Source organism: Ranitomeya variabilis, chromosome 8 (genome assembly GCF_051348905.1).
Source record: "Ranitomeya variabilis isolate aRanVar5 chromosome 8, aRanVar5.hap1, whole genome shotgun sequence".
Lineage (NCBI taxonomy): Eukaryota > Metazoa > Chordata > Amphibia > Anura > Dendrobatidae > Ranitomeya > Ranitomeya variabilis.
The window spans coordinates 202,969,489-202,994,054 of record NC_135239.1 but is presented as its reverse complement, the minus strand read 5'-3'; the positions used below and the strand labels follow the sequence as shown (position 1 = coordinate 202,994,054).

General features: G+C 43.5%; 1 protein-coding gene across 6 annotated transcripts in view; it reads right to left on the bottom strand.

Moving 5' to 3' along the window:
* The window catches only part of SETD5 (SET domain containing 5), an 87,654-nt gene that overhangs the window by 23,690 nt on the left and 39,398 nt on the right, over positions 1–24,566 (bottom strand). For 3 of the 6 annotated variants that reach the window (XM_077276288.1, XM_077276290.1, XM_077276292.1), the window contains 8 exons: positions 18,109–18,173; positions 8,153–8,336; positions 6,849–6,954; positions 3,406–3,632; positions 3,267–3,325; positions 2,643–2,830; positions 2,038–2,076; positions 152–394 (listed from right to left, as the gene is read on the bottom strand). In XM_077276288.1, the coding sequence (XP_077132403.1) occupies positions 152–394; positions 2,038–2,076; positions 2,643–2,830; positions 3,267–3,325; positions 3,406–3,632; positions 6,849–6,954; positions 8,153–8,223 (933 nt within the window). In that variant the 5' untranslated portion in view covers positions 8,224–8,336; positions 18,109–18,173. Of the gene's footprint in view, positions 1–151; positions 395–2,037; positions 2,077–2,642; positions 2,831–3,266; positions 3,326–3,405; positions 3,633–6,445; positions 6,539–6,848; positions 6,955–8,152; positions 8,337–18,108; positions 18,174–24,566 lie in introns of those variants that run through there. The other 3 variants (XM_077276293.1, XM_077276291.1, XM_077276294.1) reach the window with 3 other exon arrangements.

The window sequence follows — 24,566 nt, the reverse complement described above, 5'->3', positions numbered from 1 at the left end:
AGTCCATGCATTAACAGTCTGTGCTCTGACCGGTTGGTACGGACGTTTGAATGAGCCCTTAAGTGCATGTCTAAAAGTTAGGATATTGAAAAGGAAAAAAAAATGGTAACAAGGTACGTAAAAAATTTGACAAGTGCAAAATGGCATATACCTGCATCTGAGATCCTACGACTGTGTTGTTACAAGACAGCTCAGTCTTCTTGATGGTTTCGGACAGCTCTGCTTTTCCGACCAGGTCTTTGTTAGCGCGCACGTGTCTTTCCAGAAGGTTTTGCATGTCTGCACTATACTGGTTAGTAAACGCCTCCTCATACTGGTCAGTCCACAGCCGGATTCTGTTCTCCCAGCCCTCCGTGGTGTTTTCATCCAATGTGTGAGCATCCGAAGGTGAATTCTGAATAGATATAAATATAGTAAGATAAAATAAATTCTCTACGTACATTACCTTTCAAAATCTAACGATTGGTTAAATCAGGTTTTTGTGCTAAATGTGTCTTAAAACACTCTGGCAAAGTTTTTTCCATATCACAATCTGTATTAAAACTAAAAAGTAGAAATCTTGTCATTTTCACACCAACCGTTGAGCCTGCCTTTATATTTCAGCAAATTCACACATACAATAAAGGTACCGTCACACTAAACGATATCGCTAGCGATCCGTGACGTTGCAGCGTCCTCGCTAGCGATATCGTTTAGTTTGACACGCAGCAGCGATCAGGATCCTGCTGTGATGTTGCTGGTCGCTGAATAAAGTCCAGAACTTTATTTGGTCGTCCGATCGCCGTGTATCGTTGTGTTTGACACCAAAAGCAACGATACCAGCGATGTTTTACACTGGTAACCAGGGTAAACATCGGGTTACTAAGCGCAGGGCCGCGCTTAGTAACCCGATGTTTACCCTGGTTACCAGCGTAAAAGTAAAAAAAACAAACAGTACATACTCACCTGCGCGTCCCCTGCCGTCTGCTTCCTGCTCTGACTGAGCCCGGCCCTAAAGTGAAAGTGAAAGCACAGCGGTGACGTCACCACTGTGCTGTTAGGGACGGAGCTCAGTCAGTGTCAGGAAGCAGACGCTGGGAGACGCGCAGGTGAGCATGTACTGTTTGTTTTTTTTACTTTTACGCTGGTAACCAGGGTAAACATCGGGTTACTAAGCGCGGCCCTGCGCTTAGCAACCCGATGCTTACCCTGGTTACCCAGGGACCTCGGCATCGTTGGTCGCTGGAGAGCGGTCTGTGTGACAGCTCTCCAGCGATCAAACAGCGACGCTGCAGCGATCGGCATCGTTGTCGCTATCGCGGCAGCGTCGTTTAATGTGACGGTACCTTAACAGCAATGAACAGACTCCGACCCTATCCTTTGTAATGAAGCACCTAATGAGATGAGCACGTGAAGAAAGGGGGATTCGTGACATTGACAATTTTGATTGGTTTATTCTGGGTCATCAGCAGTGTTACCTGTTACTGTAACCCTGCCTTTAATGATAAGGAGACTGCTGTAAACTCTGAAAGGACCAGAAGCGTGAGTCTAAAAAGCCCTAGTGTGAAGTGAAAATTGCAAGTTTAATCATTTTAATTAAACTTAATAATTTTTTTTTTAAACAAATGCATGTAACAAGAACCTGATTTAAAATAAGTCATTTTCTGATGATACATCCCCTAAAGCATGAAACTCATCATCTGTTTATGTGATGCATACTGTGGGGTCTATGGAGGGGTCTTCCTCATCAGGTGTGTGCTAGTTTCATTCACATTTGCGTTAAGAGCCTCCTTCGCAGATTCTTTCAAATAAAGCTGGAAACAAACAGAGCGGCATGCTGCCTTGTGCAGTTAAATATCAGACAATAATGGAAACCCAAAGGACTCCCATATTAGTCAAAGGAGTCTGTGAGGCTCGGCTGGTGTCTGTAATGTGACTCATACGTAGGATTAGAGGTAAGTATCCAAATGCAAAACCGAAACTTCAAAAACTATCAGAAAACATCACTGTATACAGAAGCCTACAAAGTGTGCATCTCCATTTTTCTGGTTGACTCACCTTCATTCGTAAAGACTTGCGGGAACCTTCCCGAAAAGCCTGAAACAGTTAGAGAACATATTAACAGTTAGAAATAAAATTACGTATTAATATTATATCTTTTGCAGAGCCCTGCTGCTCGCTGCTGAAAAATCAAGGTCTGTGCAAATCTCCTGTATTAAGGAAAGAAAATCCTTGAAGAATATGTTGCCCATAGGCGAAGATGTTAAAAAACACAGTTTCCACTTTTCTGCAGGCGGCTTCTGTACTGAAGAGCAAAGCACACTACCCGAACCCAGACAGCTGAGAAAAGGTAATACTGAAATCCACCATCCTAAAAAGACACTTGCTTGGCCTTTGCCAGTTGAATGGAGACCTATGGATACGTGTAGCCTACACTCCGGATACATATATCAGCTTGAGTTTAGCTCTAAGTTTTAGAGAATTAAAATCAGGGGCACTTGTGTAAAAAAAAAAAAAGTCATGTTTATGGCCAACTTATTGTTGTTGTTCAGGACTACAATCATGATTAGCTATCATTAGGATAGGTCACCCAAATCCAATCAGTGGGGGGTCCAACAGATGGCACCCCGCTGATCAGCTGTCAGGTTTTTGTGCTAGCTTACCTTAATTTTTTTGGTTTTAGGAGTATTTCGAGCTTTTTCTGTATTTTTCTTCCTCTTTTTTGGTTTACTTCGTCGAACTCTGTTGACTGTGAGAGTGATGCTTGTTGGCGTGTGCTGGGTGGCCGTATAGAGGACTGTGGATGGAGAAAGCTCCTCATCCCAACTTTCAGTAGCGCTGCTCTCACCCCCTATATGGGAGAAAATATTTACAAAAAACATGTTACAGGCTGACGAAGCACCTTCCTAATATACTCTGGAATCGATTCCTAGGTTTTGCACCTAGGGACGATTTAGTACAAAAGCTTTGCAATGAGCTACAGTTTTCAGCCATTAGAAGTAAACAAAAAAGTCAATTTCCTGACTGCAAAGATTTTAAGGTCCATGTTCAGACCCCAAAGCCTGTACTGACTCCAGTTATCCTAATCCTAAGAGCCGCATATATAGTTTTTTTGCTCGTGTCAAGAGACCCACCGCCAGTCCTAGTATTGCAATCCGTACCCCGACCATGTACTATGTTTGTGTGAATGTGGCTGTAAACGGATTGCTGAAGTGACTGATCAGCAAGCGCACCTAGGGTTGGGGGCTGGAGATGGAAACAATCCAGTCTGCAACTGGCAGACTTACCCGAGACATTGTCCTGTTTCCGACGATTGAGCTGAATAACTTTTCCTCTATTTACACCCCTGTGATGGGAAGAAGACCGAAAACTGGTTAGTGCACTTCAAACAATTTGCTGTAGAAAAGTAATAAGATGACGACTTACCTGCATTTCTCGCATTTTGCAAGAAACCCGTCAGCAGAGTTATTGCAGTGGCACCAGCTGTGGACCCTCTCTCCCTCAGAAGAAGTATCGCTGTCTCCAGAATTCTCATCTTCAGGTGAGTGGACGCCATTGAGTTCTGCACGTGGGATTATAGCTTGGACTGGTGGCGAGGCGGGAGGCGTTGGTGGCGGAGGAGCTCCATAATTGTGATCCTGTAAAGTGGGCGACTGGAGTTTAACCCAAAAGTTTACAATGTAAAAAATGAAAATAGACGGATAGGCTCCCTTTTCCAACACAATTGAAACATCCTAGTATTTCATAAATCTGCAAAGTGAACAGTTATGTATCAGATTTATAGCAACGAAGAGCAAAACTTCATCAAAGGATTCATCTGAAAGCTTATGACTTCTGCACGAAGGAGCAGAGTCTGCAATCACCCTTATGGTGTAGAGGTCAAAAGGGAACTTCAGCCTACCGAATGGTGCAGGAGCCAGTGTCCACCATCGAATACCAATGGCCTATCCTAAATGTAGGCCATCATTATCAAAGTCCTGGGGAAAAAAACTTTAATCCCTTAATCACTTTGCAAATTTTTAATTTTTTGCACTTTGTGTTTTTTTCCTCTCGTTCTTCCAAGAACCCTAACTTTTTTATTCTTCAGTCGAAATAACTGTACGAAGGCTTATTTTCTTGCGGGACAAGTTACAGATGTGAATGCAGTCATTCATTTTGCACTTTCACTCTACTTTAAGCCAATGAATAAAAATTCAAGCGCAGTGACATTGTGGGGGAAAAAATCCAAGTCCTCATTTTTTGTTTTTGCAGAATTTCATTATGTGGCACAAAATCACCTGCAAAGAGATTCTCCAGAACAATAAGATTCATTAATTTAATTACAGGGATACTAAATTAATTGATCACAGAGACACCAAATTTGCATTGATTTTTTTTTTTTTCCCCCAAACAGAGAAACACAAACAATCTTTTTGGTTTCGGTTGCCATTTTCATATATTCACAACATTTTCATTTTCTGCCAATCGAGGAGAGGCAGTGAAATTACAGGGATACACAATTCACGTTGATTTTTTTTGTGCAAGCCACTTTTTTTTTTTTTTTTTTTATTTCCGTTGCCATTTTCTGAGATACGACATTTTTATTTTTCCATCAATTGAGCAGTGCGAGGTCCTGCTTTTTTCGTGTGGCAAGCCAACTGTTTCATTTATGCCAATTTGGGGCACACATGACATTTTGATCGCTGTAAATTGGGCGGATTGGTGACTGAAAAACCGCAATTCTGCAGTTTTGATTTTTTTCTTTCCTCATTACGACTTTTACGCTATTGTAAAGGTTAATTTCGTCAATCTGAAAGAAGCACAGCTGACCGCACCACCGCTTCTGATAATAGCTGAGCCTGTCCACCTGCATTGGGAGTATGGCCGCCGGATCACGGGTGCTATAGCCAAAAACACATGCCGGTATATCCAACAACAAAGAAAGAAGAGGCAGCACTCACCGATCCTCCGAGACAGGTACCTTTATTGTTTTACAATAAAATCTTCACGGCCGGGGGTGCTGATGTACAGAATGCGGCAAGCCTGACGACGGCCGTTTCGCGCCTGCCAGGCACTTGGCCGTCGTCAGGCTTGCCGCACTCAGTACATCAGCACCCCCGGCCGTGAAGATTTTATTGTAAGACAATAAAGGTACCTGTCTCGGAGGATCGGTGAGTGCTGCCTCTTCTTTCTTCGTTGTTGGATATAAAGGTTAATTTATTTGATAGATCAGATGAATAGCAAAATCAAATGTGTCTTTTTTTGTATTTTTTTTAATGTGAGGAAAAGGAGGGGATGACTTAAATATGTATACTTTAAATTTATGATATTTTTAAAAACTTTTACTTTATTTTTTAGTTCCATATTTTTCATATTTACAGAGGGCAATCTTTTACTTTAATATAATCATATTGGTTTATAATTATGCTATACCGACTAGAAATTGATTTACTGCACTGGAAAAATCATAGCAAGATTGTGACGTTAGAAATTTTATCACAGACGCCTTCAACCAATGTCATCTACAAATATCAAGCCTCCGAGGCAATTAATGCTGAGTATGTGAGGTGCTGGGGGTGCAGCAATAAGCGAGGGGACGCATTTTCTGGAGGTGCAGTAACCTTTTACTTACTATTCAGAAGTTGTTCTATGAAAGTTTTAAAAATGATTTGATGGCCGAGCATCAAAACCAACGGTGAAAACAAAACCCTAAAGTTGCTCATACACAAATGATAAATGCCAGGAGTTATCAGTTATAAGGAGGAGGACCAGAAGCCAAAATCCAGAGAGTGACTGATCCTCTTTTGTCCAGAGAATTAAAGGACTGCAGGAGTCTGATCGCTCTGGAATAGGTCATGATCTGCTGGAGGCAAGCGGCACCTATGCCTCCGCATCTATACAGTCATGTCAGGATGCGTGCCCCCTGATCTTATGGATGGCACAGGGGTATGATAGGTCCACACAACATTATCATGTCCCAATGTGGAAGAGAGCGGAGCCGGACAATGCCTTTACGCGAAGGCAGAGAGGGATTCCTACAGAATAATTACAGAAGGCTCTGTGGACAGGAGGCTCTTAACATTGCATCAGAAACGGCAATAATTGTGCAAAATGGCTGCAGATAAAAAAATAAAAAAGTAAATAGGGATTTAATGATTTACCACTTAATGTTCATTTCAACTGGAAGTGCAGTACCAAAAAAAAAAAGGGAACAACCCATAAAAGCCCATGACCACAACAGTTCATAATTTTAGTTTATCATTACACATTATTTGCTAGCTATGAGTAACATCCAGACAGGTTTTAGGGGTGTGGTGGGGATATTAAATATCTTTTGGATTCGGATCCATTTACACATTAGCAGTTGAGCATCTTCTTGGCTCTGCACCAGGGTCTCGTATTAAATCCATATTGCTGGAACATCTCATATTTTCACTTACATGGTAGATGGGAGCAGAGGCGATGGCTACTACTGTAATTTACTTACATAGGGGTCTCTGCGGCAATCACTGAGCATGTGTGGGATTCGGACTGAAGAGGGGACAGGTACTGGGTATCCACCCAGCGGTTTCATCATCAACATTAGGCCTGCCATGGACGCTGCGGGCACAGGTACAAACAAGCAGGGGCAGAGAGTTTTCAGGTGCAATCCCAATCCTTTCTCATTTACATTATTCTATGGCATCTTTAAGTTTATGCTTTTTTCTTATTACAGGTCCACACTTTTATATATTCAGGGTCTATGCAGCTGGATTCTTCCAGTCACAGTCATCGTTCTGTGCTGAAGATGTGACATCAGGTTGAAGAGGCTTTAGGAAAGCAGTTTTTTTTGTTTTTTTTTAGTAAATGGACGACCAGTCTCATAGTGAAACGTATCGTCGGGTACTTACTGCGTACGGCAGACCTCGATATCCGTGGCTCAGGCTGCCTGGGTAATTGTGGGTTGCATAGATGGACTTTCCGGTAACTGCTGGGCTGGCTTCAACTGATTCAGGGCTAAGGAAATGCAATGAAGGCAATTAAAAAAAACTCCACCAAATTGTGTAACTGACTTTTGCATATTTCTTGCCCTCCTGAGCCAAAAAAAGTCCATTAAAGCCCCCAGCGTTTCCACTCCAAGGGACATATTTACCCATCTTAATACAATCGCTGCTGTCCTACAAATGTTGCAGACCAATGATCCCAAGTTTTGAGGCATTGCCTTACATCAAAGTATCAGACATCCATGCGTTTGTCAAAGAAAGGAGTTTTCTTTACTTACTAGGACATATTTCTAGCCAGTGGCAGATGCCAAAGTGACAAGAGCCACAGCCGCCATATTGGTTGCCAATTCTTACTGACAATGTACTGAAAGTGACAGTTTGTGGCAGCAGCTGCAAAACGACAGACTAAGGTCGAATTCAGACGTCCGAATATTACACTCCAAAAAGGGAGAATAATTTGTGGACTGACAGTGGGTGTCTGATCTAAACTCATATGTGAGGCTGTTAAGATCAGTTCAGGAGACCCCCAATCAGCCCTGAAATCATGGTCTGTACTGGGACCGCAATATATTGTACAGCCCACGGTATATACTTAAGCGCGCCAGTAGGTGGTGCTCTAGGACCACAAGATGCATCACATCTCAGACACAGCCTCACTCTATGGGAAATAGCAATAACCCCCCAGCAGAAAATCAATTCTTAGAAATGAGGAAATACGAAAAAAAAATGCAATCTGACAGACGACCTATTACACAATCCTTCGACTATCAAAACATCCCTGACCAAAAATATGATTCCTCTCTAAATATTGTGCCTTTTGGCCCAATCTTCACAGTCCTGTCTACATTGATCAGCCAAGAGATACCCCCAAGAGACTTTGAAACTGGCATCCAATACTTGCAAACTATATGGCATCTCTCACTTTTTACATGGTAACGTGTTTGCATCTTAAAATGAATTTATTATTTTACATTCGGAGAAACTGGGTCATTGCAAGAAGTCGTCCATCAGTCACGCTCTCGAGGAGCACGCGACATCTGAGGTAGGTGTCATGTCATCCTTTGTGGTGAGTCGTTACCAGGTCTGTGCAGCGGATCCCTCGGCGTTTTGCTGCAGCGCCTTATGCTCCGCTGATGCTGGCTGCGTCCGATAGCGCCTTTAATTTTATCCTATCAATTAACGGGATTACGATTAGACAGCAGTAGACTTACTCTGATCCGGCGGCCATGTCTGAGTAGGATGTATCTGGTGTGGTGACTCCCAGAGGGATTACAATGCTCATGACGTCCGGCACTACGGTCGGAGAGAATCACGGGTTCGGAATCGCAGCGACTGACCACACCGATGGCGGAGAGCCGCAAAGCGACGAGAGATTCTTCACGGACATGAGGAAACCTGGAAGGGGAGAGCGTTACTCGAGGCGCTTTCTAGGAAGAAAACTATACTTTATAACTTTACAGAAATCATCACTAGCGATCCTTGTGGACATTTTCTTTTATTTTGCTGTAGTAAGACACTCCTATCACTTTCCAAATGCATTTCACCAGAACAACCGGTATTCATGCATATATTGAGCCATTTGATGGACATTACAGCCATCTTATAAGGGGAGAGGGGGGTGCACTAAATACATGCGTGCCACACAGAAGCTAAAAAAAACACTCACAAAATCATGCCTGCGCCTGCGGAGAAGATTCCTGTGGTCTGGAGCTGCTCCCTCTAAGGAGGCCGTGTGGAGCAGACATTTAAACATGACCGGTCTAGATTCCTAATAACATCCAGACGGCTTCAAAGACAAATATGCCTCCATTCATGAGAACATAGGCGGCTGCAGACCCGTCCCGCATACACATAATGGCACCACACGCATCAGAAATGGCTAGATAGACTCTTTCTTTGGGGGGGGGGGGGGGGGGGTGAGGGTTATTATCGGTGGAAATTAAGAACATTCTTCTATTACTATAGTAAAGACAAAGACTGGGCCAATGGTGCATTTGCATCTTACGTTCAAGGCCATTAATCTCTTTCCGATTTCCATTTTTTCTTCCTCTTCTTCCAAGAGCCATAACTTTTATTTTTACATCCCTATAACCATATGAGGGCTTGTGTTTTTGTGTGATGCTTGCATGCATCTACCGATCTGCTACCAACTAGAAACCTAGGAGACTGTTGTTGCAGAGAAAAATGTAACTCTCCGGAGAGGGGACATATCGCCCTCACATTGAACATATGGTATTAACTATGGCTGGGGAAAAGAGAAAACTAATTATAACTAGGAAATGTGAGAGACAGCCAACACATCCATCTCCATTGAAGTGGGAGCCTCATGGTCATTACCAGGTAATTACAGCAGAGAAAGACAAAAACAGATTAGTTCACGCAGAGGCAGGGATGTATACTTCCAACCAAAGAGCTTCCTCTGATCAAAGAATCTTTGTGATAAATGCGGTCAGTGATGAATATTGCGGGTTTGCATTGATCCGATATTTCTGAGACATTTTCGGCGTTGTAGTGAAGGGACACAAAACGCATTCACTCATCACCGTAAGGCTGGCAGAATCCCTCCAACTTAATATTGGTCCAATGGATGGTGCTATCCATGTCATTTTTCATTTCTATAGGCAGATAAAATCGTGATAAGAAATCTGACAAATATCGACCAACTGGGACATCCAGTGGCAAGGATGTCCCGAGAGTTACAGATCTTGTAAAATTCTAACAGACCTAGCATATCCCACAACCAACCTTGATCTAAAAAAAAAAAAAAAAAAAAAAGAATTTGGGTGTCTGTCTTTGTTCATTCCAGAAGTCAGTTTGCTGTGAATATTCCATTTTCCTAAACAGAGTGCTTAACACCATAAAGAGCCATTCCTGCAACATCACGTTTAGTAATTCTCTTTTGTGATTAATTTTTATTTAATGTAATTGAATATATTGTATCGTTTTTTTCCCCATTTTGCATCATCTTTGTATATATTTTTGTTTTATAAACACTGCCTACCTTTCTGGATTAAATATATAAAAATAGCTCTGTTCCTCTTGCTCTGTAAACCGCACCCCTGAAGCCATATACTACCTGTAACGGGTGACCAATCGGCCTGTATAAACGATTGCCCTCCCCCAGCTGTAATAGTTGACAATCGTTTCATGAATATAGTATGCTGAAAGAATGGACAGCACCTCCAAAAATCATACATTGATCTAATGCTGCTAGGCAAAAATATATATAACTGAACATGAGGTTCATAACATTCTGATCAGACTGTATGAAGTCCATTGTCACGTCACGGCAAACATCTTAGTGGGTCCCTATCACCCTAATGGAGCGGAGCCGTGCGCCGACAACCGCTGCAGCGATCTATGAATATAGGACATCATGTTATCGGCAACGCATCTATTTACTCAGAGCCGATATTTTTGAGTTGGATTAAAAGTCATCGCATCAGACGCACAAGCGTTTTGCTCTTTTGTCAGGTGATTGCTGTCCTGTTTAGTGTTCCTGTGACCTCTTGTTCCCCAGTTATTTGCCATCTTGATGCGCCTTAGCAGGCATCCTGCTTGTACGGGTGTGGATTATCTTTGGGCCTCGATCCTGCAGAGATCAGTCATTTTGTTCTCCTTACACAGACCTTAACAAGAATGAGGGGAACAGAGGTGGAAATTGTAGAAAGTTGTGCCCTTTATTCACTATGAAGACCATTCTTCCTTGGAAAGTTCAAGTTAATGCAATCTACTATTTGGAAATTGCGTATAGTCTGGGTGGAAACACTGATTGCATCGTGTTGAGAAAACAATTACAAAATGCATTGTGAGTAACGGACTGAGTCAAGACTGGAGTCTTTCATGTCCACCTATCACAAAGCAGAAACATATCAGGAAAAAACAGGCAGAAGACAACAACAGGCCGTACAATAGGTAATAAAGTGAGGTCCAATCCCTGCCAAAACTCGGACGACTGCATTTACCAGACATCAACCATAAAACGTGCATAAATACAACACGGGTTCCCAATAAAGACATCAAGCTTCAATTATGGGCTGGTGACATTTACCGATACCTGCTGGGTTGCGTGCGCGGGCCGGTACATATCGTGCATCAGTCCTATTAATTACCAAGGGTACCTTTTCACAGTGCCCAAAATTAGATAAAGGTCACCGAACGCACTAATTTTGGAGCAATTGGCCAACTATCTAATGGGTATGAGGGTGACCTGATATTTGGTGTCTTGTCAGCAGGAGGATTGAACATGTTGGATTTTAACCTACCTAATCCTTTTGTTTTATTGACAGAGGTGCCAGACAGCGGATTGATCCTCTCCCCCAGCTGAACACATGCTCAACTGACATACAGCTTATGTATATGGTGAACTCACTTACACAGGTCACCCACCACCTTCTGACAACTCCATCCTGAAGGTGAAAAATCACCAATTCAGTAGCAATCAGAAAATTATCCCCTATCTACTTGATAAAAGGTTATTTTCAAAAAATCAAGTTAACTAAGCAGTCTACTAAACAGGCAAGAAGACAGCAGCAATGTTTCCTGAGTTGTGTTCCCACCATTCTGGGCAGCTTACAAGTCTTCAGTTACAAATGCACACAAGATGATATTTTATATCACTGCCCTCCTAGTTTGCAACCGCTAACTCAATCCAAGTACAATACGACAAAACTACTTTTCCTTGCACTAGAAACATTTGCACTCTTGGTAATGTAAAAAAACACAAGGGTGAAAAAGCCACAAGTCTACAAGGAGAGAACAGGAACTTGTGCAGAATCAGCAGGACACACATTTTTGCTTTAACTATAAATCTATAAGCCGTGTTTTGCCCGCAGGAATCTTGACCTCATTGTTCGTTTCAGATATTTTATGATGTCCTTTACCAGGCAAAATATATACAAATAAATATATATATATATATATATATATATCTTCAAGAATAACCATGTTGTAATTGTGATACCCTCTTCTCCTCGGGGCTCACATACAGAGGGCAGGAAAAAGTTCACTGCTCCACACAGTAAATAAGTAACAAACAAGAAGAGGAACCAAATATTCACAATGCAAAGAAGCTACAAATTAAATGCTACAACACAGGACGGGAGAACTGATCTAATTGTGGTGTTCAGTGCGTCATTTCCTCTGTCGATAACTGCAGACGTCATTGACTGGGACAATACTTTGCCCTCCAATGGGAGGAAATTCAGGGAACACCGAAATGTTCACATGAACAATGGAGTTGCAAAAAAGTGGCCTCATTGCAAAAGGAAAAATTACAGGCTGTACATGCTCAAGTATTTATAGGTTTCCAGTCTCAAATCAGGACCAAGACTGCATTTCTCAGAGTCCATGTTCAGAATGAGCAGATTATAATGCATTATTTAGTAAAGTAGCGGTGCACATGCCCGACCACCTCCCCATTATATAGTAAAGCAGCAGTGCACATGCCCGACCATTCCCGGTGACTACCTCTTGAAGCTCATCAAGAGAATGCCAAGAGTGTGCAAAGCAGTCATCAAAGTGAAAGGTGGCTACTTTGAAGAACCTAGAATATAGGACATAATTTCAGTTGTTTCACACTCTTTTGTTAAGTATATGATTCCGCATAGTTTTGATGCCAGTGTGAATGTACAATTTTCATAGTCATAAAAATACCGAAAAATCTTTAAATGAGGTGTGTCCAAACTTTTGGTCTGTACTGTATATAGTAAAGCAGCAGTGCACATGCCCGACCACCTCCCCATTATATATAGTAAAGCAGCAGTGCAGCAGTGCACATGCCCGACCACCTCCCCATTATATATAGTAAAGCAGCAGTGCACATGCCCGACCACCTCCTCATTATATAGTAAAATAGCAGTGCACATGCCCGACCACCTCCCCATTATATAGTAAAATAGCAGTGCACATGCTCGACCACCTCCCCATTATATATAGAAAAGCAGCAGTGCAGCAGTGCACATGCCCGACCACCTCCCCATTATATATAGTAAAGCAGCAGTGCACATGCCCGACCACCTCCTCATTATATAGTAAAATAGCAGTGCACATGCCCGACCACCTCCCCATTATATATAGTAAAGCAGCAGTGCACATGCCCGACCACCTCCTCATTATACAGTAAAGCAGGGGTGTCAAACTGCATTCCTCAAGGGCTGCAAACAGGTCATGTTTTCAGGATTTCCTTGTATTGCACAGGTGATCATTTAATCACCTGCACAGAATGATTCCAGCACCTTGTGCAATGAGAAGGAAATCTTGAAAACACGCATGGTTTGAGGCCCTCGAGGAATGCAGTTTGAACACCCCTGCAGTAAAGTAGCAGTGCACATGCTCTATCGCCGCTCTATTCATTCTTCACTGGTCTGCTGGGATAAATAAGGGCAGAGCATGGCAGCAGTCAGCGAATGTACGGAACGGTGGCCGAACATGTGCGCTGCACTTAGTGTGGGTCCAGCGCATGGACACCCCCACGATCAATAAACTATGTGGATGGGTAATCACTTGTTAACACTGGACAACCCCTTTAATAGTCAGATGAATGACCCAATCAGCTGATGAATGAGACAAAATTAGGAAAGTTTTCCATGTGTAAATCTGTGGATCTAGTTTTAATACCAGAAGGTGCACAGCAGGAACAACACTGGAGAGGGTGTGTTAGTCCATTAGAGACGGCTGCAGCTCCGACCGCTGGCTCCCATGTGTATACTGATGGGTCTGGACTGAAGGTCTGAGAATAAGAAAAAACTTGCAGGATATTCCGGATGCTGCCAGTGGATGAAGGATGTGTAAAGTCAGTTACATGAAGAGTTTTCATTGCATTAGGCGTTCCTCAGATACATCCTTACTGTACGTATCTGAGGAAGGAGTATCCCACAAGTTTTTTCTTATTCTCAAGCAGACAAATGAGACAAGGAATTTCCGAACAACACCATTAAAATATTAGAAACAGGGATCTTGGTGAGCAATACTTCTTTAGAGATCGTGCGTGATTTTCTGCCTTGTAGTAATGCTTAGTAAAGTATTAGAGAAAATGGGCAGGATAAGTGCGGCTTCTGCAAATAGTGATTTCTGTAAAACAAAAGTCAAGGTGGTGGCTACCACCAGACCCCAGGTAAGAGATCCAACCTCAACAACCATTTACATTCTCCTATTGTGGTGTTAGAAGCGAATTGGGAACATTTTTATGTAGGTCATATGAATATCATTAAGGCGCTGGTATGATTGCATTCGAGCCTTCCATCAGAGGTGCAAGTCAAGAGGATTTCTCAACATATCACTTCTGGATGAAAATATACTGCCAATGGTTTTTTGTTTGGATACCTCTGTATAGAAAAACAAAATATGGTTAAAGACGTTGTCCATAAGCAATAACTTTACAATATGATTAAAGACGAGACGGAAGTTTCCGGATGGAAGAGGCTGATCAGAAGACCAGGTGGCATTACAGGTGTGGGTAAGGAGAGGAGAATTTGAGGTTATGTGCACATGGCATCTTTTTCAGGTGGATTCATCCTGGAACTCGCCAGAAAAAAAACGCTTAAAATTAAAAATAATGACCATAAGCAAAGCAAATTAAAAACAACTCCTGTGCACATGTTCTTCATTTATTTTACTCACTTTGAGCTTCAAAAGCCATTTACCGATTTAAAAAAAAAAGGAACCGAACCAATTCTTAACACCGCTTCAGCCGAATGCAAAAACAAAAAAACAAAACAAACAAAAAAAAAGATGACAAACACTGCTGCTGGTGTTTTCTATAAGATGCAGTGTGCACATACCCCAAGAGTACATTGCTTTTAACCCATTCCTGGCCTTCTGACTCAGCAAAATGAAGGTTGGCACAATGACATTTTAGTCAACCAACCCAAATCTAAAGAAAAAAAAAAACTGTAGCTTGTTAGCATGCAAATCATTGGGAAAATTTGCAGCAGAATTGATTGCTTGCTCATCTTTGGTTGCTATGTATTACCGCATAGTTAAAGACATGGCTGTCAATCCACCAACAACTCGCTGTATTACAAAAGTTCAAGGTAAAGCTGCTCAACCTACACACGGCATCAAGGCAACACAACGAAAACCCACAGCCCACACAATCGCACATCAGGTACATGAGGACGGCAGCATCTGCTCCTGCCATGTGCATGAACATTAACTATTTGTTCTAAACATGCAAAAGTTGCAGGGAGGCATCCCAGCGCTCTCCAAGTAAAAATACTTTTCTTCATCCATGGTCCTTGCAGATAGTTGATATCAGCCTATTTACATTAGCTGGGAAAAAACACAAAACACCCGCTAAATAAAGTGCATTACACACGACCCATATTCACCGAGCTGTGATGTGCGCATAGGAAGCATTAAAGAGAAATTCTGTCTCCAATCACTTTTGCATCAGGAGGCGGGCAGGGCCGGTGACGTCACACCTAAAGGTACCTGCCGGGACAGTGCACCGGCCCTACACACTGGAGAGCTAAACCCACTGATCACAGTTTGCCCCACAGTAGCTCCTTTGTGGGATGATACCAGGCGGGCTAATATTTGCTCCTCGCGTGCATCATTGAGCTTCGATACCCAGGTCCATGTCGCACGTTCACCAGTTAATGTTATGATCAGAGTGTTTCAAACATCAGAACAATGTTGCAGCATATGTCAAGTTTGCCACCCCAACCCTGCGGAACATACAGTAAAACAGATTACCGTATTTTTCGGACTATTAGACGCACTTTTTCCCCCCCAAAAAAGGGGGGAAAATGGGGGGTGCGTCTAATAGTCGAAATGCAGGCTTACCCGTTCCGGCAGAGGTGCGGTGGCAGAGGTGCGGCGGCAGGCGTGCGGAGATGAGGAGGCGCAGTGAGAGGGGTCCCTTTCCCCGGTAAGGTGATGCAGCAGCCCGGTAATGCAGCAGAGCCGGGTGAATCCTGTTATTACCGGTGGTGGCGGCCATCTTGCGGAGGCCACGCGTGCGCAGATGGAGCCTCTGCAGCCCGGGGCTTCAGGAAAATGGCCGCGGGATGCCGCGCGTGCGCAGATGGGGATCACGGCGGCCATTTTCCTGAAGCCCCGGGCAGCAGAGGCTCCATCTGCGCACTCGCGGCCTCCGCAAGATGGCCGCCACCACCGGTGATAACAGGATTCAGATACTCAGAATGAACACCGGCGCTAAAGTGAGACTGTGCCCCCCCCCCAAGCTGCAGGCACCTATGCAGGTGGTGTGTGTACACCTGCTATTTCTGAATAAAGACTAATAACATCAAACTTAGATGCCGCGCTACAAGGGTATGCTACTACTTCGTAGAGCAACACAAATAATGCAATAAACAAATCCTAAGGTGAGTTACCTTGTGGCCGTCACTGATGTGTCCCCGTAAGGCAGTGGGCTACTGTGATAACTGTGCCGGCACTATCAGCAGCGTGCGCGCAGGGGTTTCTACAGACTGGGAGGACGCTCCCTTGTCTGTGTTGTCTGAGGAACGTTGCTCTCATCAGCACGGAGAACACAGTTATCACAGTAGCCCACTGCCTTACGGGGACACATCAGTGACGGCCACAAGGTAACTCACCTTAGGATTTGTTTATTGCATTATTTGTGTTGCTCTACGAAGTAGTAGCATCCCCTTGTAGCGCGGCATCTAAGTTTGATGTTATTAATAACAGGATTCACCCGGCTCTGCTGCATTACCGGGCTGCTGCATCACCTCACCGGGGAAAGGGACCCCTCTTACACTATACCTCCTCATTCCAGCGCCTCCTCATCCCAGGACCTCCTCATCCCAGGACCTCCTCATCCCAGGACCTCCTCATCCCAGGACCTCCTCATCCCAGGACCTCCTCATCCCAGCGCCTCCTCATCCCAGCGCCTCCTCATCCCAGCACATCAGGCCATGGCGTCAGGACGGGACCCTGCTCAGGTGCACGCCGTACCGCATCACCCCACCTCTGCCGACACCATGCCTCCTGTGACCCTGCTCTGCCACCGCCAGCCCTCAGGTAAGATACTGTAAATTCGGACAATAAGACGGACCCCCATCTTATAAAAAAATATTTTTTTTTCTGCAATTTTCACCCCAAATTTGGGGTGCGTCTTATGGTCCGGTGCGTCTTATAGTCCGAAAAATACGGTACTCCCTTTTTCACCCTACCCTCTTCAATCCTTAAGTCACAAGCTTGCACTAAAGCAGGTACGTCCAAAATTGCATTGCAATAATATGGACTTCCAGAAATGTGGTTTTGTGTGTATAGGAAAGCCTAAACGTTTGATGAACCGGTTTACCCTACTCCAATGTTTGGTCTCTATCGCTGGGCGTCTCACCTTCTCCAGAATTATCTAGTTTGGCTAATATAACAATAGAGAAGAGTTCATTTTCAGTCCCCCCTTTTAGCATTGCTGTACACAAGCCTCCTTACACCAGCTGGGTCTCTTCATTAAAAAGAAGGAACCACAATATGACATCTGTAGTTCTCAACTGTTGCAAAACTAGAATTCCCAGCATACTGTGAGTTGTTGTTCCAAAGCGATAAGTTGGGTACCCCTGGTCTATATAACATATGAAAGAGATAAACATTGGATGGTCAGGTTTCCTCAGTTGTAGATAGACCATATTAGAGCTGAAAAATAATTTTGTAATTTTATCTTACATGGGACATGGAAACATAAAATAGAAATATAAATTCCATTGAGCACTTTTGTTTTAATGCAGTGCACATTACAGAGATCTCTTTACTGTCTCCTGCAATATGCACCAAATCACTTGTGCTCTCGCTATCGATTCCCCCTCCTCGGCTTCTGTCCACAGCTGGCACTCTGCAGCAAGGCTCCCGGCACTAACAAGGCGAGCACGTCCTAACCTCCCAGCCCCGTCCTAAATCAATAGTGAGATTTGCAGCAACCGCTGTCAGCCTGTGCTAATGGCAGACAGGGCTGGACTGCCTCCCTCATCCTGTCCCCAGGAGGCGCTGTGATTTATCAGACACCTTGGTGTGGCTAGAAAATGCTATTGACCCCAAATCTTACCGCGGAGGATTCGCTGCCATTTATGTGGCTCAATTAAAAAAGGAATATCTCATTCCAGAAGAAAACGAGATCCTGTTTTAACCCATGAGAGGCCTGCAACGCATTATAGTACAATGATACCAAACCAGTCACAAATGGACAATACAGAATATTTACCTTTAGACTGGCACGTGGCCGTGAGGGTCCAATAATCTCTTCTCCCAGCGTTCTCTGGAAGTCTGCTAAAAAAGAAAGAAAAAGAAATACCGTAAGTGACAGATCACAAGGGGGGAAATATGTAAATGGCCATCATATACTTTTTTTTTAGCATTTGCACTAATATGGAAGATTTTATGAATAACCTTTATGGCTAATTTTACCTTCATGTACAGTACATGACAGATAAATAATATTTTTTACTCTGATGGCTTGTGTGACATATTAGAGAGCAGAGTGAGATGACTACCAGAGGCGTCCCTCGGATTACCACGTAGAAAGATTATTCTCCCTAGCTGCGTCACACCCTCTCTTCCTTGTGTGCTCTCTTACTACCAAGATATACTCAAATGGTTTCATATCATAACACGTTCTCTCCAGCAGTGTGTGGGATTGGGGAAGAAGGAAGAGGAGAGGGGAAAAAAAAAAAGAAGAACTGCTGTGCATTAGTGTTTTTAAGTCTGCCTATATAAAATAACAAATGGATAAAAAGGTATATAGGTTCCCGATAACAGAGGAAGAGAGAATGGTAAAGGCGGCAGGTGGGGCTCCTGCAACTTCTGCATTAGTCAAAGACCCCTGGATACGACAATGTGCAAGAACGGGTCAGAATATAGATGCAGGAGTCATTAACCATGCGCTGTCGCTTTATTTTCCCACTGCAGAAAAAGAGCCTGGCGCTTTAAAAGATACCAATCCAGGAAGAAAACGATTTCACATCAACCTGGATGGTAAAGGTCAGTAAATCCCTCTGTGGCTGAATACCAAATGATGCACTGGAAAAGAAAAAAATGTGCAGAAAGCAAGGCACAAGTACACACAACATACCCCCATATCATAAAGTGTGATACGCAGCACTGTCACATCCATCACCCTTTATCTGAAATACCTAGGCTTTCTGTGATCTCTATAGGACATTTCATAGCACACAAGCCTCATGTGCGCTGTGTCTATTATGCTGTAATTAGGAGATTGCTTGGGTTGTTTTTTTCCAGCGCATGAATAAACTGGGAAATGGAAATTACTTGAACCTGTACAATCAGGAGAAAAAATACATAATGGATTCATTTAATCACATATCCTCTTTCAAGTTGCATTTCAGCCACAAGATCAATAAGCTGAGAACCAAGGATCCAGCCTCGTGACCCGGGCAATCAACGGATATGACCTGGAAGAAGCCACTGCTGCCGGACATAAGTTTACCATGTGGACAATAAAGGCAGATTTCTGCCAAAAACTACCAAAAAGACTCCAAAAGAAGCACCTGCAGCATCAACACCTCAGCTGGGGTCTTTAATATGCCACGTGCACATATACTTAGTGTAATTTTGTTAAAATTCACTGTTTTATTTGCCTACAGCCAAGTGACTAAACTGCTCATTCTACATAAGAGGATACAAACCACATGAGTTGGATTATCCTTAAAAAGGAAAAGTTGCAACATATTTGTAAAAACAAGCAACACTGCAATATACCGTCCACAGGAAGTACTCTCCCATTTTCAAGAACAGAGGGATTTTTAATTTTATAGTTTACAGCTCGTTGCCTAGGTTCCCGGCCACCTCTACAAAATAACAGAAATGGCCTGTTTCTTAGACCAGTTAAAGCTGCCTCTTCCTGCAACATGGGAGAGCGCACTATTTTCGCCAGAGTAGCGACAAAGCCGCTGGTCCGAACTATCAATCATTCTGGAGTGCAGGATGCTAGGAAGAGAGGAAGCAGAGCGCTCCTGGAGGACGATCATGAGAAGAACCCTTTCATATGAACGTCTGGCTCCAGTTTGCTTTGCTTCCGCCAGCAAAGATTTTTAGAAAAAAAAAATTGTCAGTCACCTATTGGTTTTAGCTACAGTCCTAATTCTAACTTTCATATGCTCTAATAGGGCATTCCCAAAGGAGACAACCACAGAGGTCATTGTTTTAAACATCCAGCAACTTTCCAATATATTTTGTGCCTTAACGCTCACTGACTGAAAACCGCTGTCTGCGAGGAGGCCTACCATTGCATCCAGGCCACTACGGACCACTGTATCAGTGCAGGCGATGCAATTGTAGCGAGTTCTGTGTATTAGGCCTGGGTTGGTTTTCCCTCAAATTATGGAAGGAAGAACCTAGACATGAAATAAACTATAGTGCCAGAGACAAAAGTCACAAGTTATATGATCAGGAACAAAGAAAGGACCGCCAACTTTGAAGAATAACAGATTATAGACAAGTCTGGATGAGTTGACATATTGGAAACATAAATGTTGTAGACAATGGAGAGCCTGGAAAACTAATTCTGTACCTGATCAGCAGCAACAACTTTCATTGACATTTGGAAAACAACCAAGTGACAGAATCACATTTCCAGGCACAATGGCACCACAGCTCCTGGCACGAGTCCACAAATGCAGCGATGTTGAGTCCACACATAGCAACATTTTGGCTGCTTCGTTAGCATTTCTGAGAATCTATGCAACTGCCATGTCAAAGCGACATTAAAGGGACTCGGTCACCAGGCTTATACTTCTCAATATGAGGGGCAGCATAAAGTAGCAACATAGACCCGGATTCTGAGCGGTGGGTCACTTACTGGACTTTTGTAGGGTTTGTGCACACGTCACTTTCAGGCAGATTGCACCTGAAAAAGCACTTAAAAATGCTATTAACGTATGTATTGCAATTTCAATATGACTCAGTGCAAATAATTCATGTCTGAGCATTAATGAGAATCAATGTCCCATTCATCAGGTGCCATCCGCTTGGAAGCCTCCATTTCACCAAAAAATGATGGTGTTTATTCGCCCAACATGGCAAAGAATTGGAGTGCTGCTATTGCTTCTTTTATACATATCTATAGGATTGGGCTTTGCCTGGGACGCTTTGCACCCACACATCGGTTAGCTAGTGCTGCATCGCATTTGGTCTTTTTAGATTATATATACAGCTATACGCTTACTGTAGTTTTGCGAAAATCAATGTTTAATCTACAACGTAGATAGTTGTCTTGAAGGGGTTTTCAACCACATTCCCAATGAAGCTTCATGTGCCAGATGGAGTGTTTATTAAAAAAAAAACAAAAAAAAAACACACAACACTATACTCCCCACCAGGCAGGGGGCGCTCCACTGATACTGCAGCTATATCCCATTAAACTGTGTCAAAATCCAGGGAAGGGGCGGAGGGATTTAAAGTCACGTGATGGCTGCAGCCAATCGGCGGCCACAAGAAACCTGTGCTCTTTTCCTGCTCATATAAAATGAGAAGGCTGCAGCCGATCAACAGTAGCTATTTGCTGTAGAAGTCACATGATGTCGGGGCAAATAGTCTATCAGGAGACAAAGGCGAAATGGGAGAAGCAGCAGGGTATGTGGGGTTTTTTTTTTATTATACCTCCCTGCGACCATGGAGCTTTATTGCTAATTAAGTGCAAAACCCCTTTAATGATGAGCCAGCATATACCTAGTAACAGGCTCCTTTTGGGCAGAAGCAAAGCTCATTACTAGATTATAGTCTCTGCTAGGTGCAGCCATGTTTATTCTGCCCTACCTACATACAAATGATCATCTAAATGCCCTAAAAAGTCCAGTTCGTCATATGTCGGCCACATAGAAACACCAGCACCTCACAAAGTAAAACAGCATAACCAGACGTGTAAAACGTTTACTGGATCATTTGGGTTTGTCTGGTTAATGGCAAAGACCAGAAACTACACATTAAACACAAAAGAGTGGGTACAATATATAATAAACTGGTGCACACTATTCATCCGTGTGAGTGCAGAAGTGTGAAAACAGGCGTCATCCTAATCCTTGCAATTTGCTTGAACCTGTCTATGCCACCAGATTTCCATTTTTTCCCCCCAATTATCTGTTATCAGTCCTGCTCCTACTGTAAAATACATGCAAGCAACAGACATTTTTAGACCACGTTACAAGATATGCCTTTTTTTTGTTATTCGTGTGGGTGAGAATTATCAGGTTTTGCTCTATACATAGACATGTGTTTAAACCTTTGAAAACTATGATATTCCCCTTCATAAAGGACGGCTGACCTATTCCAGGCCAATGACCACACACACTAAACCAACTTGGCATGCTGGGCCACTTTCTACTGGACCAAACATTGCCCACATCCCATCAAGTGTTGAATCTCACTATAGAAAAACAGTCAATTTCCTACATCCATGGTAAAATACCTGCTGCGCAAAGCATAGAAGCATCCTTCCAGACACTACATTCGCCCATATGTGCTACAATTCCGATAAACCCCTTTAAGGCTACGTTCACATTTGCGTTGTGCGATGTTGCGTCGGAGACGCAACGCACAACGCAAACAAAAACGCAACAAAACGCACGCAAAAACGCTGCGTTTTGCAACGCATGCGTCCTTTTTTGCCGAAATTTGGACGCAAAAAAAATGCAACATGCTGCGTTTTCTGCGCCCAACGCTTGCGGCCAAAAAAACGCATGCGTCGCAAAACGCAGCACAACGCATGTCCATGCGCCCCCATGTTAAATATAGGGGTGCATGACGCATGCGGCGACGCAGCGGCGCCCGACGCTGCGTCGCACAACGCTAATGTGAACGTAGCCCAATATAGCCTCCCATTAAGATTCTGTTCACATTATATCGGACCCACCCATCTGGTTTACGATCTTTCTGCAGATTTCATATGTGGCAAATCCATAGTCATATTTGGCAACCGATTAAAAGTTTAATCAGAAGATTTCTAGTTTTCAATAGTAGCAAACGGATAGCCTTGGCTTAGCTATTCAATCAAAGCAAAAAATATTCTATGCTGTAAGAAGACTGATCCAAACGGTGCGTAGGTTTTACTGACAGATCCATTAAACAAAAACATTACAGAGAAAGGTAAAGGCAGATGATTACATCACAGTCGATTTATTTTTAGGTTCAATGTTAAAATAACGTTTCGGGGTCCATTAGAGCAGCTTGCAAAGGGTTAACAGGAAGTGAGGAATAGGAATATGGTTTGGAAGGAAGCAGAAGGGGTGGGTGACAAGAAGTTAAATGACTACAGAACAAAAGGTGACTTCTTAGGAAAAAGCCAGGCTTCAGCGAGGTTTCAGAAAGAGGCATGAAGAGGAGAGAAGCCTCCCAAAGAGAGAGTCAGGGCCTTGTCTGCCTCCTCCTTTGTACAGCAGAGGATTTGGCGGCTTCATTATGGATGATGCAATCCTGGTGTAAAGCAGCAGAGAGCAGACAGAAGAGCAGTATCAATAACCCTGCAGACTCCAGGCCTCCTCAGTGAAGCTTTGTCTCCTCTGAAACCTTTCCCCATCCGTGGGTGCAGTGTGACAATCCTGTGACTGGAAACCTGAGTAGCAACCATAAGGCTGTGTGCACAAGATGCAGATTTGCTGCGGATCCGCAGCGGATTTTTCCGCGCTGAAACGCTGCAGATCCGCACTGTGATTTACAGTACCATGTAAATCAATGTAAAAAAAAAAAAAAGTTGTGCAGATGGTGCAGAAAAACCAGTGCGGAATTGCTGCGGATTTAAAAGAAGTGCATGTCACTTTGGTGCAGATCTGCAGCGTTTCTGCACCCCTCCATGATAGAAATCCGCAGTGGCAAAAACTGCACAAAATCCACGGCAGATCCGCACAAAAACCACGGCTGCGGATTCTGCCAAGAGATGCAGATTTTGTGCAGAAAATTCTGCATCACTTTTCCTACGTGTGCACATGCCCTAAGGGTTACATTTTCAATCACTCTTTTCACCTTAAAGCATTCCACCACTCTGGCTCTGAAAAGCTACTACACCTATCATGTATACGGTAGTCAACTGTACTTAAGCAAAAAGATTTAAAGGACCTTCTGCTATGGCCACCAGATCAATGGCATGAACCCCTCTTAACCGCTGGCATTACCTCGCACCTATTCTGATTAGCAGGCCCGGCACAACATCATGTATGCGTCACCGTAACTACTACCATTATTCAGAAAAGGGACTTGGGATTGATACTGGATAAGAGGAGATATGAAGGGATCTTGACCGAAGTCTATCTTTTTACTCAACTCTTAAGGTACCTTCACACTAAACGACGCTGCAGCGATATCGACAACGATGCTGCAGCGTCGCTGTGTGGTCGCTGGAGAGCTGTCACACAGACAGCTCTCCAGCGACCAACGATGCCGAAGTCCCCGGGTAACCAGGGTAAACATCGGGTTACTAAGCGCAGGGCCGCGCTTAGTAACCCGATGTTTACCCTGGTTACCAGTGTAAATGTAAAAAAACAAACACTACATACTTACATTCGCGTCCCCCGGCGTCCGCTTCCCTGCACTGTGTAAACGTCGGCAGTACAGAGCACACCGGTGACGTCACCGCTGTGCTTTGCTTTATGGCCGGCACTGACACACTCAGTGCAGGAAGCTCTGAGCAGCAGCGCGGACGCCGGGGGATGTGAC